Source organism: Aythya marila (genome assembly GCF_965140915.1).
Source record: "Aythya marila genome assembly, chromosome: 18".
In the NCBI taxonomy this organism is placed as follows: domain Eukaryota; kingdom Metazoa; phylum Chordata; class Aves; order Anseriformes; family Anatidae; genus Aythya; species Aythya marila.
The window spans coordinates 6,423,052-6,442,055 of record NC_139059.1 but is presented as its reverse complement, the minus strand read 5'-3'; the positions used below and the strand labels follow the sequence as shown (position 1 = coordinate 6,442,055).

General features: G+C 43.8%; 1 protein-coding gene across 2 annotated transcripts in view; it reads right to left on the bottom strand.

Annotated features, from left to right (window-relative positions):
• The window catches only part of RHBDL3 (rhomboid like 3), a gene marked incomplete at its 5' end in the record, with an annotated part of 59,171 nt that overhangs the window by 4,219 nt on the left and 35,948 nt on the right, over positions 1-19,004 (bottom strand). For both annotated transcript variants that reach the window (XM_082774577.1, XM_082774578.1), the window contains 4 exons: positions 1,414-1,526; positions 5,965-6,113; positions 6,819-7,043; positions 17,467-17,625. In XM_082774577.1, the coding sequence (XP_082630703.1) occupies positions 1,414-1,526; positions 5,965-6,113; positions 6,819-7,043; positions 17,467-17,625 (646 nt within the window). The remainder of the gene's footprint in view (positions 1-1,413; positions 1,527-5,964; positions 6,114-6,818; positions 7,044-17,466; positions 17,626-19,004) is intronic.

The window sequence follows — 19,004 nt, the reverse complement described above, 5'->3', positions numbered from 1 at the left end:
ATTTACTTGTCATGCAATTTACAGGTTACAAGATATGAAAGGCAAGTCTATGAGGATGTGGCAGCCTGAGAAAAAAAAGGTGAGATCATTCATGTAGCAGAAACACACCAATAATGCTGGCTGGGCTAGTGAGCCTCACTCAGGCTCTGGGTACAGCCTGCACTGCCCTGAGTGTTCAGCCCAGCCCAATGCCCACTGAAGCCTGTCTCTGGCCCTGCAGACCCTGCCAGCAAGCCCACGGCCACAGGAATCCGAGAGGCAGCTGGCAACTCACAGTGCTCACCTGCTCTCAGTCACAGCACATTCAGTGTTTACTTGCTTTGCTTACCTGGCACAGATGTGCAATGTGTATGTACACAAGTGAAGCCCCATGACTTGTCAGACTATCTAAGTAGAAGAGTTTGTGCCTGCAAAGTTGCAGGCTGGGGACCACTTTAATGCTTATTAAAATAATAGGCAAGGGACTCTGGAGCTGGTCTGCTAACTGCTTTCTCTCCGTTAATGAGCATGGTGTTTGTACCATGCCTAGTCTGGTGTCCTAGCCCAATTATTCTTTTCACGGTCTCCCTTCTGGAATGCAGGATTTATTAGCACTCAATGCAGCCTATTTTACAATAGCTTTATCTGCTCATTATGAAAAAAATAAAGTTATGAGGCTGGAAAGAAAATCACCATAAATCTTGAGCTAAGGCAGTCAATCCTTGTCTGAGTTCCACTGCAAAGCCCTTGGTTGTTCTTACCCTCTACTTTTTTAATTAGATGTTGATCTATTGTCAGCTAACTTTCATCACCTCCAAACTGCTGGAAATGCCAAACATAAATAAAAGCAATACAAAACAAACTAAAAATCAATCAAAACCTATGGCTTCATGATAAAATGAGTTTCCAGATTCCTGTGAGCTGCTCACAAGTTACAACCAAATGCTTCTTGCTTACTCAGGCTTTAGCTGTAGGAACCAGACAGCATAGGACAAATGGAGAAAGAACTGGCACAGGACCTAGGGGTGAGAAGGAGGAGGGGGAAGATTCTTCATGCAGGCATCTGATGACGCTTTCCTTTTAGGCCTCTATGGGACATGAGGAAAGGTACACTATGACAGCATGACTACCCCATTCAGGAAGACCAGCTACAGCAAGGCTATTTTTTTTTTTTGGGGGGGGGGGGGGGGGGGGAGGGGGATTGTTGTTTTTAAAGCAGGTCTCCTAAACACTATGCCTATGGATAGTTAGAAACAGATGTCAGGTTGTAGCATATTTCCCACTTCCAGCCTCCAAAAGAATTTCAAAACAGAGAAAAATCAGTGACTGCTCTTCTCCTATACCCAAATGTCACAAAACATTTCTTCTATGTTAATTCATCACAGATCACTTTCAGGTGCCTCTCCATCTAGGGCACCTAGAGGTGTAACCTACCTGCTACAACTCCAGCGACATACACAAAGCTGATCCTTGCAGCTCCATGCACCATTTCCAGGGGAACCCCAACCAGGAGCTGAAGGACAACATTGAGTCCAAGGTGTTCTATCCTGCAGCAAGGAGAGAAAGGGAAAAAAAAAATGTCCTCTTTTCTAACTCTTCATCTCCCTTCTCTAACCTTGTGACAGACATATCTCAAAAGGAGATCAAATAGCATCTGCTTCATGAGAGTAAATTTTAACACTGGGAAAAAACAATGGTTCCTGGAACAATCAGACCGAGAGTTGTGATGTTCCTTCTTTCTTTCCTGCTCATCATCTTTTTATATCCTCCCAGGGCTTTTCAGCCAAAGACCTCACAGCACATTCAGTTCTTAGTGAGACATGTTACTTGTTTTTCTTTTTTCATTTTTATTTTTTAAATAGAGGATTTGAAAAAATGTAAAGAAGTTAAATGACTTGTCCCCAAAATGCAGCAAGATTGCAGTAGAGCCACGAAAAACAGCTAGAAACTGGACTCCTCGTTTTCTCTCCTAATGATATAGCTTTTCCCTGCACATATGTTGACATCATGGGGAGCAGATACTGAATCAAAAGCAAGGTAAGCCTGGCAGTCCCAAAACAATGACAGTTTCTTTCTGGCACACATTTTTGTTTTTATAATTGCAGAAATAATTGCAGAAATACTGTTTGTGCTATCTGCCCCCCAACCTTTTCTGCTGAGCCAACCTCCAAGTGATCATGGCCAAAGCGGGAAGCAGAGGGTATTTCATGTCTGGCTGATGTTAGCCACCCAGCGGGATGCCAGGCGTATCCAGTGAAGCTGCCTATTCTCTTCCCCTGTTCCCATCATACTCAGTAAAACTCCTGTTAAACACAATGGAAAGAGTAGGGCTAAGACTCGTAGCAAACCCTGCTGCACACATCAGCAAATGTGGAATCACTTGCAGCCTAAAGGGAGAGAGTGTGACAGCTAGGACGTTCGTATTAGGTAAAGACCAGCTGCAGCAGGTTTCTGCTATGACAAATCAACATGTTCAAAGCAAATTCTTTGGTGTTCTAATCAATAATACTTAACAAAACTGTCTTGCTACTTTTCAAAGCTTCATACAAATATTTTCCCATGGCTTTAACACCTGCAGGGTCTTCCAGTGATGTAACAACAGCAACAGGCATCTGAACAGGCTCCCTCTTCAATACTCAGCTAGCATCTGAGATTTATCCTGTGCTCACAGGGCTGTGACCCTTGCTAAATGGCCACATCATGCTGGAGCCGGGAGTATACTCTTTTCTGTATTAAAAGTACCCGACTGCTTTCACTGAAAAGTGGGCTGAAAGGACCCAATGGCACCCTTAGTGAAGAAGACCGGTGTCTTTTGGGGGAAGAAGTGCAAAGTATCTAATGTAAATCTATGTTGTATTTTATACAAGAAATTAATTGCTCCCCTAGAAATAATTGGCTTAAGTTGCATGTATTTTCACTGTGTTAGTCTTTCTTCATGTTACCATAGCAATTTCCCATATACATCATAAAGTGCTGATGGCAAGATAGATGCACTAAGGATACAATCATCTCATACAGGAGGATTTAAAGGAGGACCAGAAAAGGCTGCTAGAAATGATGCTTCAGGAAACAGACCTTTCTGGGTATCTTAATGGGTTTGTTACCACAATGTTTCTCTAAGAGTAGGTTTATCTCCTGCATGAGACACTCAGCACCACAGTTTGCCATTGTAGCAGATTACAGAACGTAACTGAGTATGTTTATCATCTTGCTCAAAGCTTTTGAGGCCATGGGGGCATGGGTATATTCTGGCACCCATTCTCATCCTGCATGTACACAGAACTTGGGAATTAAATTAGGAACAACCAGCAAAGGTCACACAGAGATCACAGAATACAGTCAAACCATCCAAGTGCCCTTTTACCGTGGGGAGGAAAGAAGCTTCAGCTGGCAGTTAACATCACGAGGCAGCGCTTGACATTTTCACACAAAGCACTGGGGCTTGTTTCTCAAAGGCAGCTTTTGTAAGGGCTCGGCAAAGTTTATCCTAGACTCTAAAGTGACCGCTCTGATTCACAGCTGTTCTTAAAAGACTTTCCAGGAGTGATCCCATTCACTCCCTCTCCCCATCATGCTAAGAGCATTGAAGGCTCCACAGTCAATAAGCACCCATAAAATATAATTAGCCTTTGCCGGTGCTGAACGCGTCATTCTTGAAATGACAATTCCATTGATTTATTAAAGACTTTCTTCTTCCCTGAGACCAAACAAATGGGACTGAGCATCAATGCAAGTCATTAGTTATGGCAGTGTTACAAATGTGTGGGCCCCCGATAATCAACATCTGCTTTCCATGAAAGCAGAAGGGCAGAATTTACAACTTTGCCTGGCTTTTCAGCCCTTGACAAAGCTCTCTCCATCAGGACCATCACACAGTCCATGCATTTTTGGAATCTTTCTAGAGGCACAGCCACCCAAGCCTTAGCAACTGCTGCCTTCTTGGGCACCTTCTGACTGTCACTAGTTCTTCAAAAAAGCAGACCAACTGCACTAAATTAAGCAGCAGTCCACATTACCATCTTAAAGTCTCAGCTGGGAACAGAACAGCAATAAATCCCATGACACTGTGTTAGCCTCTCATTTGAAAACAAGAGGAGAATGATGGGCTTCCACTACAAACATTATTACCCTTCTAAGATTTATCTGTCCTCCTGATATGAAAGGAGCTTAAACATATGAGTTAGCAATAAGTGAACATTTAGCTTAACTCTAGCTACTGCAAATAAGTCATGGGGTTTATTGTTCCAGCAGGACTTTCCATTGTTTTGAGGGCTATGTAGCTAAAGAATTTGGAATTCGTCACAAAAACAATGAGTCTTCTGCGCACCACCTTCACCATTGTTCATCACAAAGCTGGCCACAGATGTGAAATAAACCTGTTATTTTTTAGACAATAAATGTGGAGAATGCCAGAGTACTGCCTGCTACAGATAAGGGTGACCTTACGCTGGTTAGGAAAGGAAGCCCAAGTGACACAGGAAGACATTTAAGAGCTGAAAAATTGTCATTGTGCAGGTGCTTCTCTTCAAAGGAATTCCAGAGCAATCTGTGGTTACAGAAGTGATACAGTAGAACAAAAACAAAACCAGAAGAAAAAACTCAGATACAAATTAGTTTGCATTAGTTAAAATTAAGCAGTCCTTCTTTTTGCAAGCCCAGTTTCCCCAACATTCTCAGCGATGGATCTTTCTAATTCTCATTACACAACCAGCCTCACATCTAAGCCCAATAGCCTCCACTTGTAGATTGACACCACTATACACAGGACTTTTTCTGAGGGATTTAGCATGCAGAGTACAGATGTCACCACATTTAAAAGTTTCCTCCAGATTTTTTTTCTACTCTCCCCTTGGGTCAAGTCCATTCTGTCCCAGCTATGATTTTTATTTAGAGATCTGTGGCACATCTTGCACTCAAGGCCAATTACACACTGAGGCTGTTATTCCATGGCCGAGAAGAGACATCAGCTTCCCAGTGGAAAAAGGAAAAGATCCTCTTGATCTTTCTGGCCTTTTAAAGGAGAACACTGACTGATGGGAATATAAGCTTTCTGTTTAAGAATAAAGGATCTTTATCCAGTTTCAGACTATAAACCACTGCTAAAAATCTTGTTGCTCTGATTCTTCACTGACAGAATTAAAGAAAATTGCAATTATCTGCCAGGAATGTGTGAAGATAATGATCTGAGAAAGCTCACAGAGGGGGTAGAGTGTTTCGTACAGAGATGAACTTTCCTGTGACACTCACTCATCACCATGGCATCACAAACATCACATAATTAAGTCTCTTTGAATCTTGGGAGGACTAGCACAGTCCAGAAACACAGAATTAGAATCGCCATGCCTTGGATTCTCTTCACAAGTCTGCTACATACCTCCCATGGAATGAAGGACAATTCGTTTTACTCTGCATCTTATTTTTTGCATTAGGTGAACCATTCTCTGCCCATCTGGTCATTTGAGACTGTCAGCTCTTCGGGAACACTGGTGTTTGTACAGTGTGTACAAAACAGGAGGTCAGTCTTGACTCAGGCTTCTAAGCATTACCTCAGTCCCTACAGAAGGGACAACATCACTAAGTGGTGATATAATATAGGCACAGGGAGTTTAATTGACTTTTCCAACCTCAACTAGGAAGTCTAGCAAAAATACAACATGTAGTTCTTAAATACCAGTTCAGCATCTTTGCAGACTCTTTATACCAGTTGTACTCCTCCTCTAGAGGGACACTGCACTTCAGTCTGGTGAGTTTTAGGGAGAAGAGCAGCATCTCTTAAGATCTTTACGTTGCCTCCTAACTTCAGACAGCTGTGAAGGTTTGCTTCTCATTGCCCAACACTCAGCTACAGATTATATGACAAATTTAGAATTATTGTGTTTGGGGCTTTTAAAAATTGATTTATGAGCTGATTCAGTTGCTTCCTCCTCCTGCCTCTCCCTAGGGAACCTGAGCTGTGGGGAATCTCTCCAGTTTGCAAGTACTCACCCTGCATGCATGAATATGTAGGTTAGGTACCTCCAAGCCTGAGCACGGAGCTGAGGATGGTAAAGTAGTGCGTTCTTCAGGTATAAGGGATGGGTGACTTGCAGCACAAATCTGTCTAATACCACTCCGTTGTAAAGGAAAAAGGCAACCTAGAAGAGCAGGGAGATTCCTTGGTTAGCAAATGTCTTACCTAACTGAAAAACACTTTGCAACTCAAAATCATGAATGGGAAGCCAACTGTAAAACAATTTTTCTCCCATGTGACAGCCATTCACTGTGAAAGTTCCCTATTATGTGGAACGTGCAACACATTGGCATAACCTTGTATGTATGTGGCTTTCTGGAACAAGCCAGCCACTGAGTCAGAGAACTCAGCACCCTACTGATCAGTGCCACAGGATATCCTTCTCCTTGCTTATTCCAGTGCATCACTTAGCAATTGTACAAAGGCCTTATTGGAGAAAGAAATAAGGTGAAGATATTTAATCTAGTTTCCATTCCTTCCTTTTTCTCTCTATTCAAAGAACATATGAATTTCATTTCTATTTCCATTATTTGAATTACCCCTAAAACTACTCTGGTTTTTGCTCTTCAAAAAAACTTTGCTTTGGTTTCCCAGATTCCGTGGTTTCATACACAAATTGCTTCAATGACTAATCACCACACACAGAGATAGATAGGACCACAGTCTCCACTTATACACACCCACACAGGCAAGCCAAGATGTTCATATCAGCTTCACATTCATCCTTGTCTGGGTCCAAACTAGTCCCACGCTAGTCTTTGGTCATGTCCCAGCAAAAGCCCGGGCAGCATGGGGTGAGTTTCCAGAGACAGGGCATTAAGGTACTTGCCTCTACAATAGTGATGGTAATCATGAACCAGGGTGGAGGGCAGCAGGTATAGCTGTCATAGTACCACTTGCGGTCTATCTCTCGTGGCAGGGTCTCATATGCAACGTGCCGGATCAGCCTCTGTGATAGGCTCAGCCCTGTTTCCTCCAGCAGTGCCTTACTGCACAGCCTCCTGTTCCCCTGAAGGATGGCTTGGCGGAAACTATTCGACCTTTTGTTGCTCATCTGGGTAAAAAGAAAAGGAGGAAACCGTGAGGACAAAGCAAGGCCAGGCAGGGCCTGACAGTTGTCAGGGGAAATTAGTACCAATTTGGCAGCGCCAGACCCATGCAGTCAGGAGAACCACCACCAGGCTGGAGCTGTAGGAACCAAGTCTCAGCCTGATCACAAGGTCACCTGCATGGGGTGCAAGAAAAAACAGCACCAGGATTTTCTATTATGATGCCAATATATGAGGTCAGGGCAGAACACCGGCAAGGTAGAGCAGAGGCTGTACCCAGCTGAACTCTCTGGCCCATTTGCCAGCCTCCATCCACGGATGCACTGTGTCCTCCTTCCCTTCACCTTCCCTGCTCTATTGCACTTCCCTGCACCTGCCATCTCTAGGGGCAGGGAATTTCTTGAATGCAGAAGCAGGTACATTCACAGCAGCTAACCCTTATGTTCTGATCCTTGTTGGCAGGATTTAGCTCTGGGAAAGGAAAATGACTCCCTTGTGTAAAACAAAAACAATGACAAGCAATACCAACAAAACACAGACTAAACTGGTATACAGGCTGTCTAGCTGCTGTAAACTTGCGAAAGGAGAGGATTTAATTATTTATTTTTTTTTATTTTTTTTTAAGTTATCCTCAGAGGGAGCAGATTTTGAGACAGTGATGACTTGTATACACATTATCATCAGACGTGCACAGAATTAGCTATCTATCTTTTGAGCATACACTTTCCCAATTTGGATGCATAATTAAAGCAATTGCATTTGCAAATTAGGCAGATGGAATTTTATGCCTAGCCTGCTTGGAAGGAAAAAAAAAAAAATCTGGTCTGAGAGTGCTTGCTCCAAGATTTGGTTAATTGCTAATTAGCCCTGATGTCAAACAAACCTACTGCATTAGAGTCACTGTACTGGCTGAATCTTTTGTAGAGAAAGCTTAAAAAGATAAAATACCTATCTGTGCATTAAAAACATTGTAAGGGGACCTTTTACAGGAAAAGGCAGCAAAGCTTGGTTCCCCTTCCTAGAGAATTGCTACCTGATCTCAGAAACTACCAGCATCTTCAGCCTCCCAGAACCAAATGAGAGACGATGTTCATCAGCATTGACTTCCAGTTGTCATGGATCACACTGGTTTTGGCTAATATCTCAACGACAGCAAAGTCCAGAGCTTTGTCTCTCAGTGCCCATGCAGCTGAGTAATTGTTTCAAGCTGGACCAAGCTGCTTAAAACACAGTAATCACTGCAGGGAGCCAGGTCCTCTTAATCACTGGAGGAAGATGAGGAGGCCACCCGAGGTGATGGTTCACTGGCCTTGCAAGCTCTGCACACAGGCACTGTGACCCATTCTCCCAGCAGCTGCCCATCCCTACTTAGCCTTCTGTTTGCAGCCCGTCCGTCCTTCCCTCCGATACAGAAATTCACTGAGAAACATCTATCAGGTGAAAGGCTTTTCTTAGCTTTTGTGGGTGATCAACATCCCTCTGTTTCATCAATCACCTTTAGTCACCTAATGACCTTGCACTGGCTCAAGTTCGCTGCCTGTCAGAGACACACCATGGATGCTCCCTTGCAGAGTTTATTCTGTTCTCTCTGGCTTCACTCCTCTTGTGGATGAGATTAAATTGAGATTGAAGCTACGTTTGCCTACTACAGATGCAAATACCTGACAGTCACCTGAAGCTGCTGTAACGTCTATTCTAATTACAGCAATACATATGATTTGCCTGCCTACTACAAAGCGATCAGCACCTTTTCCTGCTGCAGCACTTCAGTGGAAGACCATAGTTTCCTGATCAAATCAAAGAAAACGATCATTGCAGTTCAGCATCAAAGCTTGCTGACTATTCTCAGCAGAGGATCACCTCCTTGCTGCAGACACTGGTAAGAGAGATGAGAGGGAATTCCCAGAGGCTGCCAACATTTGTATCCATGCTAAGATTGTAACAAATTTCCTTGCATTTATTCAGCAGAGAATCCCAACTCAAGCACCACTGAATCTCACTGTTATTGCTAAGCATGGTAAAAGGAACCTGCTCAGCTCAATTGCCTGAATTTAGCGTATCAACATCAGTTCAGTGTCCTGCTCTGTTTTACTGCTAATGCTGCCCAGAGAACTCAAACAACAGTCAGATCAGTGCAAATTCATCAGGGTGATGTTTCTGAAGGCATTCCTCAATGTAATAATCAAGCACAAGAGAAATGTCTCCTTGCTATTGATAAAAGTGAAATACTGTAGGATCCCTGTGGAAGTCACATCTCAGATGAATGAAGCTTGTGGCTCTTCTGAGGTGGTGAGAAGCTGGACCTCCCAGCACTAAGTGGGAGTCGAGCCCAAGGTCATACAATAGAGTTAGTGGAAGAATCCAGGTTGCTGGAATTCTCTGATCACTAGGCTGCACTGACCTCAGGCCCTCCTGTCCAGTAGAGAGCTCTGCTTTCCTACTCCAAAACAGGAAAATACAACAGGACCTCTCACATGTCACAAAGAAGATAAAAGGGAAGCTCATGACAATGATTTCCTCCAACAAATGATGACAGACAGTTGTACCTTTGTTCTCTTGACTACCTGTTCTCACACTCCATTACTTTTACAAGGTGTTCCATATTGGTTGTTTCTGGTCACATCTGGATGATAAAACGCCAAGAGTTATTTAAACCAGTAGTGATGGAAAAGCAGTAAATGTTGATATTACAAGAGCAAGAGAAGCCCTTGAGAAAAATGCTGACAGCTCTCTAGGTAGCAAATGTGACTGCTGGAGAAAGCCCTTGCCTCAAACACAAACAACAAGGTTATTTCTATACACTGTGAGGCACTCTTAGCAAAGAGGCAATGAGAAAACTGCCTGCAAATGAAATGGAGCAGGTCTTGAACTGTTGCAGTCCTGCAGAGGATACAGCACCAAGTATTCTTCCCAGATTGCAACACACCACACTCCTTGGAGGAAACAAGACCGGCAAGGAACAGGCGACTCCCTGAATCTACTCACAGCAGGTGCTGTGTCAGTAGGAGCCAGGTTTCAATTTACCTAGAAAATTAAAAGCCTTTTGGTACCCATAATTACAACTCTAACTGTTCACAGCCCTTAAGAGCGCTAGCTAAACCTCCTGCCACCTCAGGCAAAAACATAAAAAAAAAAATAATATTTGTCAAGTCTCCTTTTGAGCAGAGGATGTTGAAAGAAGGCCCAAGTTCCCTCTAAATGCCATAGCCTTGGCATGGTTTTACAGCCGAGTAAGGCAGGGACACACAGAGCGTCAGGAACACACTACACATGCCCAAAAGCTCCCACAACCCATTAAAATACAGATGACTGGATGTACTCAGCACCCGTTAAAATTAGGCCTTTCAGTAAGAAGACATCCTGCTGGTCCCCACCTGCACTCATTGCCCATCATGCCAACAAGCTCTGAAGAGGCAGCACAGCTGACTGCCAGGACTCAAGCAAACACCGCAGTCCTGGGCCTACTCACATAACCCCACAAGCCTTAGGATCATGGTTTTTATCTCAAGCTAGGAGGTGAAGTGAAACCAAGGCACAAGGAAAGACAGAGGATTAAGTCACTACTGCTGCTCTCACCAACCCCTGATAAGAAGCCTATTTTGTTCCTCAGACTGACTTTGGAATACTCAAATCTTTCCAAAGAGAAAGTCTCCCATATGGTCACAATTTGCTGACTTGATTTAGGAATTACATAATATTGGTATTTATGAGCCAAGTATTTAATCATCAGCTGAAGGAACACTAGACCCATTGTCGGCCTGCATGTTATTGCAGCTCCAGAAGCCCTGGGCAGCCCGCCCCACTTCTCTTCATGCAATTGATCTGGGACTTCTTTAATGAGCGTGATATTAAAGCTACAGGCAGATGAGTACAGAAAATAGTATATGGGGAATCGGGAGAGGAAACAACATGTTCCCTTAGTCCTTCATGCCTGCAAATAGTTGTTAGGCAGAGAGAAATTTCCTTTGCAAAACAGCCAGGCTGACGACCTGTAACCATGTGCTGCCATCACTGCCCTTCGGTATTAACACACCAAAACAAAAGCAGGCTTAGTGCTACAGCTCTGCTCAAAGGGTGCGTTTGATGCATCGGATGGGAAGGACAGTTTTTGCCCACTTAGATAGGAATCTGTTTTCTATATTGAAAATGACAAAATTTAGGATGAGTCCTTGCAGCCTAGTATGGGACAGTGTAAAACTTCAGTGGATTACAAAGCCCTGTTTTTGTTCAGGACACGTCAGTCTAGAATTAATCTCAGATTGCCTACAACTTGCAGTGGAACTTGGCTTTTCCTACTAGCAGACCAACTTCTCCAGGTTTCTTGGCTATCTATATTACTGCTGCTGCCCTTCACAAGTGACGGGCACAGCACTCTCTTTATGGTTTTTATTCAGACTCATGCAGGAAGTTCAGAAAAATGTGGACTTCCACCCACTAGGTACTGGCATCTCTGAGGTTGGTCTCCAGCTATTATTAAACACATACAACGACAAGCAATGCATTCAGCTCTCCAGCTCTGATCCTCCAAGAGACAGAGCACTAAATCAGAAGTTAGCACATGCTTTTTTAAAAGCCTCTGTCAGCTCTAGTTTTATAACCCACTTTACTTACAAATGCAGCTTTTCCAATCAATTTTGCTTTCAAGATTCACATTTATTTCCTTCCCTCAATATGCACTTCTACAAAATGCTAATGTGGGTAAAGACTGCTTTGCCCAAAACACATAGCTCAGCATTAAGTTCATCTGTCACAGATGTTCACATCCTCTGCACCAACCTGGTAGTATTTTCCTTTCCCAAACAGTATGGATACAAAAGGAAATATCCTGATTAGCTTTGACTAAGCAGTGGTTTCTTCTGGGAATTCAAGAAAAGTGCAGGAGAAAACAAATAAATTATCGCTGTCATTGCAGGAGTCTTCCCTGCTCAAGGCCTTGTCTGGACTCTTATTAAATGTCCCAGGCTTCTAGCACTTCCATTAGAAAAGGTAAACCACAGTACAAGAGCACTTACAAGACAAGTCAAACTTACTGTTTCAAATAACTTTGTGTCAAAATGCAGCAGACTTTGAAACCTCAAAACCCCAGCACATGTTCATTTTCCTTCAGTACTGGGAAGGATTCTGCATCTGAAGTGAATCCAGACTTTATTTTCTGAAGCAGTTTTCTTTTAAAATACCTTTATAATATTTCCCATTCACTTATGTATTTTAGATACATACACAATTAAAATGACCATTGAAGTTGACATCATGCTTCTCAAGTTTCAACTGTATGTGATTGGAAACAGCTGAGGAACCATGGTTAAGGATGGAAATTTCTGTGCTAAGTTCCACTTTATTTGGCATAATGATTATTTGTCAGACTAGTTCACTTGGAAGAAAATACTCTCTTCTGCTGGTATACGCAGCCAGTATCTAATGGAGTCAGATCAATGTACAAGCTGAACACTCTCCAAAAGAAGTTCTTGCATGCCGGTTACTCTGTTTCAAGATACCCACCTGACCCCCTGATGGCTTTTTTCCCCCCTCAGGAGATGCATGAAGCTCTTGGAGTATTAAAAACGATATACAACTCATTTTCTCCAAAATGGGAAGGAAAACAACACAAAAGCAGTGAAGAACACCTGTCAGGAGGGTATCCAGCTCCTGGAAGTGCTCCCTGGAGTAAGAACTTTCACCCCAGTGAGGGCTTTAATATGTTGAGGAGGTAGGGGATGGATAAGGACACAATCAGATAACCACTCATTTGCACAACCATCCATCTCTTGAGAAGAAGCACTTCTTACTCAGCATAATATTAGAACAAATACTGAAGTAAGAGATTTTCAAACCTTTTTAAAAATTAAATATTTATTATATCTCTGAACTAAGGCCAGGATGAGAGCTCAGGAATCCTAGAGTTTCAGCCAAGACAGTGAATCAAGGACAGAGGAAGCACTAAAATGGATGTCCCATTGGAAGCTGAAGGAAACCCCGAGGTTAGCAATGGGAGTCATCTTAACGGTTGGCAGGGTACATGCCCTGGTTCAGTGGTGCAGCTAGTACGAAACAGAAAGAGGAACAGATGGAGCTATGAAATCTGAAGCTTTTCCTGCAACAAACCTTTCCAGACTAGCAGCAGGAAGAACAAAACTACAAGCATCAGACAAGGCCACTAGAACTGAAGTCCAGGGTCATTCTGCAACAGCCTTTTAATCTTAAAACATTCAACTCGAAACTTATTTTGAGATAAGTCTCCCTTTGAGCATTCAGCTCAGCAGGATATAGCACAAGGCAACCTTCCACCAACAGCTCATGTTCCAGCCTCTTCCACGAAGTAAGAACCTACTGCAAAGTTATCCTCCTCTCACAGCCAATAGACCCGTGTATCCATCACTTGTAGCAAAGGCTGCAGAGTTCTTAGCCTGCATCTGCAATTTTATTTCTTCTCTCGAAGTGACAGGATTTGCAGTCTGGCAGCATACTCCAAGCAAACCAGAGAGAAAAATCACAAAAACGAAAGGAAATCTTCCTCTGGAGGGTAAAGGTGCTGGCACCAGCAAAGTTGGGATTAGGGTGACCTGATTATTGTTACGCAGTGTTTAAAATGCCTCACAGAAAATGACAAAGAGTTAGCCTGTCCCTGGAAACCAACAAGGCCAGGGAAAGCAAAGCAGGTGCTAACCCTTGATCAGGAAAACAAAGGACATGGGTATAATTAGCTAATATATTTTGCTCACCATCACAATATGACATCAACTTCAAGTTCCTGCAAAGCTACAGCTAAACATTTCTGCTGGAAGCAGTAGTGTTTTTGCTTTTCCCAAGGTATGCAATGAACTCTGTCTCAGAGATTCACAGTGCATCTGCTGCAGAGCCAGAAACAAAACTTAGGTCCACCTGACTTCCAGTCCTGTCCTTTAAACATGAAATCCAAACCAGGGATAGCGGGACCTACAGTATGCACTAGGGGCACCTCCCAGGGTAGTGCCAGTGTTGAAGCAATGGGGCAAACACACTCCCTTCCCCTAGAATTCTCCTGTCCCATGCTGGCAGGTCCAATCTGGACCACATTAAATAAATCTACATCAGCTTTTACAACATACTTGGTTCAAGAGAACTAGGCTGCTTTGTGGAGTTGCACTGGCAGCAAGATCCATTGGGCTGCAAAACAGATTTTGTTTTAGTCTCCATATAAGCTGTGATTTACTTTTCTAGTAAGTCTGCTTTATTAAACACTAGGTTTTATAGAAGTTTTCCTTTTCCAGAGCAAGGCTAAGAGTTATGTACTTTATTTTCACAAGAACAAAACACAAGCTACCACTGCAGCCTGAATCACCTCCACTTTGCCCCTCTGTGAATCAACAGTATTGCTCTGTGAAGTTTATGGCCTGTACTATCTCTTGGAAATAATCACATCACAGAGTTACAATGGCTTCTGAAGTCACTAACAGCATCTCTCAGCGTTGGACTCTCTAGCAAGTAACCAAGCACTTGCAGAATAAGCAGCACCTCATTCTATCACACATCCAGGGAACGCAGCAAAGATCATGGGTTTTGAAAGGCTGAAAAAAGGAAGGACCCTCCCAACTCAATTTTTATCAAAATGAACACACCTTATAGAAAAAAACAGAAAGGATTATTGTATCCCAGGAACTGACCAGGGAAGAGCATTTGAGTTCCCTTGAGGACCGTTGGTTAAACCCTACTTTCTGCTGTGGGAATAACCACTTTGACTTTGAAGCTTTGTTAGACAGTGTTGCAGGTAGCTTATCAGCTCTTTTCATCACCAAGCTTGGGAAGAAACCATGAGGGCTGCTTATGAACCACCCCAGTAGGAACAGAATCACAGAATCACACAGAATCACAGAATTTCTAGGTTGGAAGAGACCTCAAGATCATCGAGTCCAACCTCTGACCTAACGCTAGCAGTCCCCACTGAACCATATCCCTAAGCTCTACATCTAAAGAACGCCACTACTTTCACACATCTGCTTTGACAACTGCACCTAAAGACATCTCTGTTACTCAGCCCCCTTCGTCCCCTCAAGGCCTCTCTGGTGGCCAGGGTTTCATTGGTGCCATTTTGCCTCTTGCTCAAATTTTTAGTACCTTGGATGTGGTTGAGAGGCCATGAGGGATCCGCTGATCAGCAGTGCTTGATCATGTGAGGGTATCTGTTCACGGATGTTGAAGAAGAACTAAAAAGCAGACATACAGAGCCAGCCTTGTAAAGACTCTGTGGATCTAGAAAAGGGTCAAGCTTTCCTGGTCCCCAGATCCAGCACCATCATTTCTGAGAGCATATTGATTCTTTCTAAACTACCAAAACAGACAAATTAAACTCAGCAAAAAGCAGAGATGGATGATGATCATCAAGCACAAAGCATGTGCTTAATACTGCCCCACATAAATGCTTGTGCTAAGACTGACACCTGTACAGTGAATCAGAGGTGTTTCACCAACTTCAGAGTTCCAATTGTGTGTCAACTGTGGTGTTTCTTTTCATCAGGAAGTTCACAAGGAAGGTTTGGGAGCAGGAAACTAGCAAGGGAAAAAGGAGCCCTAAAAATTTTGGATGTTGGAAATCAATAGCAACTGGAGGAAGAGAGAGAAAGATGCCACTTGTAAGTAATTTAAGTGTTCTGGCATTTGCATTAGCTATCGATTAGCAAGGGCGAAAAATGCAGATAAGGAGGATAGAAGGGCTGATGATAGAAAATCCATGACTTCTTTACAGGAGTCATTCAACAGCAATGAAGGCAATTCGCCATTCTGCAGAAATCACTTCAGGCAGGTGCAGACCGCTACCAACTCCCATTTCCCAAAGGAGAAGGAGGCTGTCCATGCCTTTCACCTCCCACCTGTCTCATTAGCTTGCTCTGCTCTCAAGCTCAGTGAAGCAAGGAGAGAGAAAAAGCCCTGTTCTCTTCCTGAGCCTGCTGCCAATGCTCTGGCTGGCCTTGGGCCATCATTTCTGTAAAGTAAGTCAGAAGATACCTCTTCCCACTACCTAAGTGTTGTGCCGTTCGATTAGTTAATGCTTACATGGTTCTTTGAACATACCAAACCATAGAACAAGCAGCTGTTACTATAAATACGCTGCTGATCACAGAGTACTATTGACCACTCTGTTTATTAAGGTAGAACTGAAAGAAACCTCACACTCACTGTGAGGTACTTAATAGTTCTTCATTTATTTTACCGGATACATAAACACATGCAGAGGGCTAATAATACTGCTCAATTAGGTCCAGCAGATCTATTTTATATCATTGTATCAGTGTAATTTCATCTTCACACTGACCACTGCTAGACTGAGGCTGTAACCTGGATCCTTGACAGCTGTGCCCTGTTATAATGTTTTTCTGATTATATGCCTTGTCTCACATTTAGAATAAGCTTTTTTCCTAAACCTAGAGGACAACGCACGAGTGAACATGACAAAGCACAGAATCACAGAATGTTAGGGATTAGAAGGGACCTTGAAAGATCATCTAGTCCAATCCCCCAAAATGAAGGATCAAATCCCCATGTTGACTGAGGTACACAGTTACAAATTATTACAAATTAAACAGATTATATTTTGCATCAAGAACCAACTTTCCAGCAAAACCTGAAGAACGTCACTGTCATTCCCTGCTCATAACCTTTGACACCCAGGTTTCTCTTCCTGCTGCAATAAGTCTCCTGGGACTCAGATGGGGAATGACAGAGCAAGAACAGGACAAAGTGCCTGGAACAGCTACTGCCTAAGAGACCTGTTTTGCAATAAATAAATAAATAAAGGATTTTTAGGCCATCTTGGGTATCTAATAGCACACATCTACATCTGTGCTGGCTGGCCAAACTGCCTTGATGAAAAACAGAGAGATCCCTTCACTAATTGACACATCAGTAGAGATAAAGAGGTATCCAGATCACGACTCATGCAGTCTGAGACATCTTACCTGGGTTATAACAAACATGACCCAGAAACACTATCTCCCTGCTGCTGTAGATGTCTCCAGCAGTGCAATGTGACTCTACCCAGCAAGTCAACAAACATTCATTTATATTCTTTTTCTGGAAGTGGTGAAATCCTTCAATACAACAGGAGACCCCCAGACTGACAGACCTCTGCTTGTGAACAAATGGCTCCTTATTAAGCTACCAACTGATATCGAGAGGAAAAGCCTCTAAACTATCAGCAACCACTGCTTCATGCTGTTCTTACAACAATTCCCACAGGTTCTTCCCATGCGAACATGTCTCCCTGGAAAAAATCATCAGCAACTTGACTCTTTGCTTAGGAGTTCAGCCACCACCAAATGCTTCAGCAAGCCCATGCAGTGTGATGTAGGGAGACAGCAAACAGTGATGTTGAGGGAGGAAGGGAGGATGTCCCTCTCTAGACAGCATTTTAAGCAGAGCTAAGGACTGACAGGCCCTGCCAGTCAGAGCACTCACCAGGTTGACGAAGTCCTGGTAGCAGATCCTTCCCTCTGAGTTGCTGTCTGCCAGGGCCAGGAGGACCTCTAGCTTGTGGGGGTCCAGCTCTGAGCCGTGTCTCTGGAGAAGGGAACGAAACTTCTCGGTGCTGATGTAGCCAGTGTTGTCAGGATCAAACTGGAACAGGAGGGGAAAGTGCCAGAATTAGCCATTCCATGTTATCTACAACTCTAGCCTCCTACGCTTTCATTGTCTGATGCAGACCTGCAGGGATCCGCGGGGCTGCTCTAGATTTTGGTGACCTCCAGCTTCTTTTCACAAGGAACTGCAAAGCACCCAGTTTTTTTTCCCCACCTGCAGAGATGGGTGAATCCAGGCATTGTCATCCCACCTCCATCCAAGCTTCAGCTAAGTCAGCTCCCTTCACCTTCTGTAACGATACCGTCTGCATCCTTCCCTTCACCTTCTGTAATTACATTCTCCATATCATCACTTCTCCTGGCTAGTTTTCATACCCCTCTCTATCTGACTATCAAGCAGATTGGAGACACAGTCTGTGAGACAAAGCATACTGAAACCAGTTTTACACCTGTATTTCCCAATACAATTGCAACACAGGAATGTCATCCCTCCTCGAGCCCCTTCTGCTCAGTTCTCCTGATAGTCAGCCTTCCAAAACGCCTCTATAGGTGCCTTCAAAGTGCAAGTGCTTTCACTGCTGAAAAGCTCTTTAGAGATGGATTGGAAAGCGTCTTTGGAGATAGCATTAAGTGAAACTGAAAATGGCAAAGCAGCCACATGCCTATTTCAGAATGTAAATCCGACTCAATAGAAGGAAAGTCCCAGGTGAGATTTGGAGGGAAATGACCAAAACTGTCGCTGTTTTCCATCACTCTGAACGGTTCATCTCCTAAAAATGTCACTGAACAAAAGGAGACAGCTTCACGTGGTTGTTCAAACTTCCAATCGCTTCAGCCTCTGACTGACACTGAGCTCCCCAGGGCACTCTGCTGGCAGCCCTCGCATGCAGGCAGGCACACCCCCAGCCCCAACAAAGCCAGCGCTGGCACCACGCCGAGCATGTTTCTTTTGTGCTTTGAAAGCCAGCGGACGCAGGCAGCCAGACCATCCTGCGCTAGCTGGGGCACAGCCCCATCTCTGCCAGAATTCTGTTGCTGGGAGATTTGCCTTTGATTTCCCAAACTTGGCTCTGAGCTCCCTGGTGCTCACTGGCCTCCTTTTGTAGATAATGATATCAAGTTGTTGGCTGGAGTGAATGGCTGTCAGGGGGCAGGGTGGTCAGGGAGTCTTTTCATGGAAACATTTGGGACATAAAAGGCCTTGGCAGAGCCAAAAAGGTCCCGACAATCCTCTCACTCTTTCCTAACAGAAAAAAAGCTGAACAGGCGCCGGGCCTTCGATCAGACACAGCAGAGTAAAGGCTGCCTTGGCAAGGGAGCGGGTGAGAAGAGGGATGTGGCAGAGGATGCCGCCTGCCAACAGGGCTGGCACTGCTCAGCTGTGAGCAGAGCTGCTACAACACAGAGCGGCTTCAG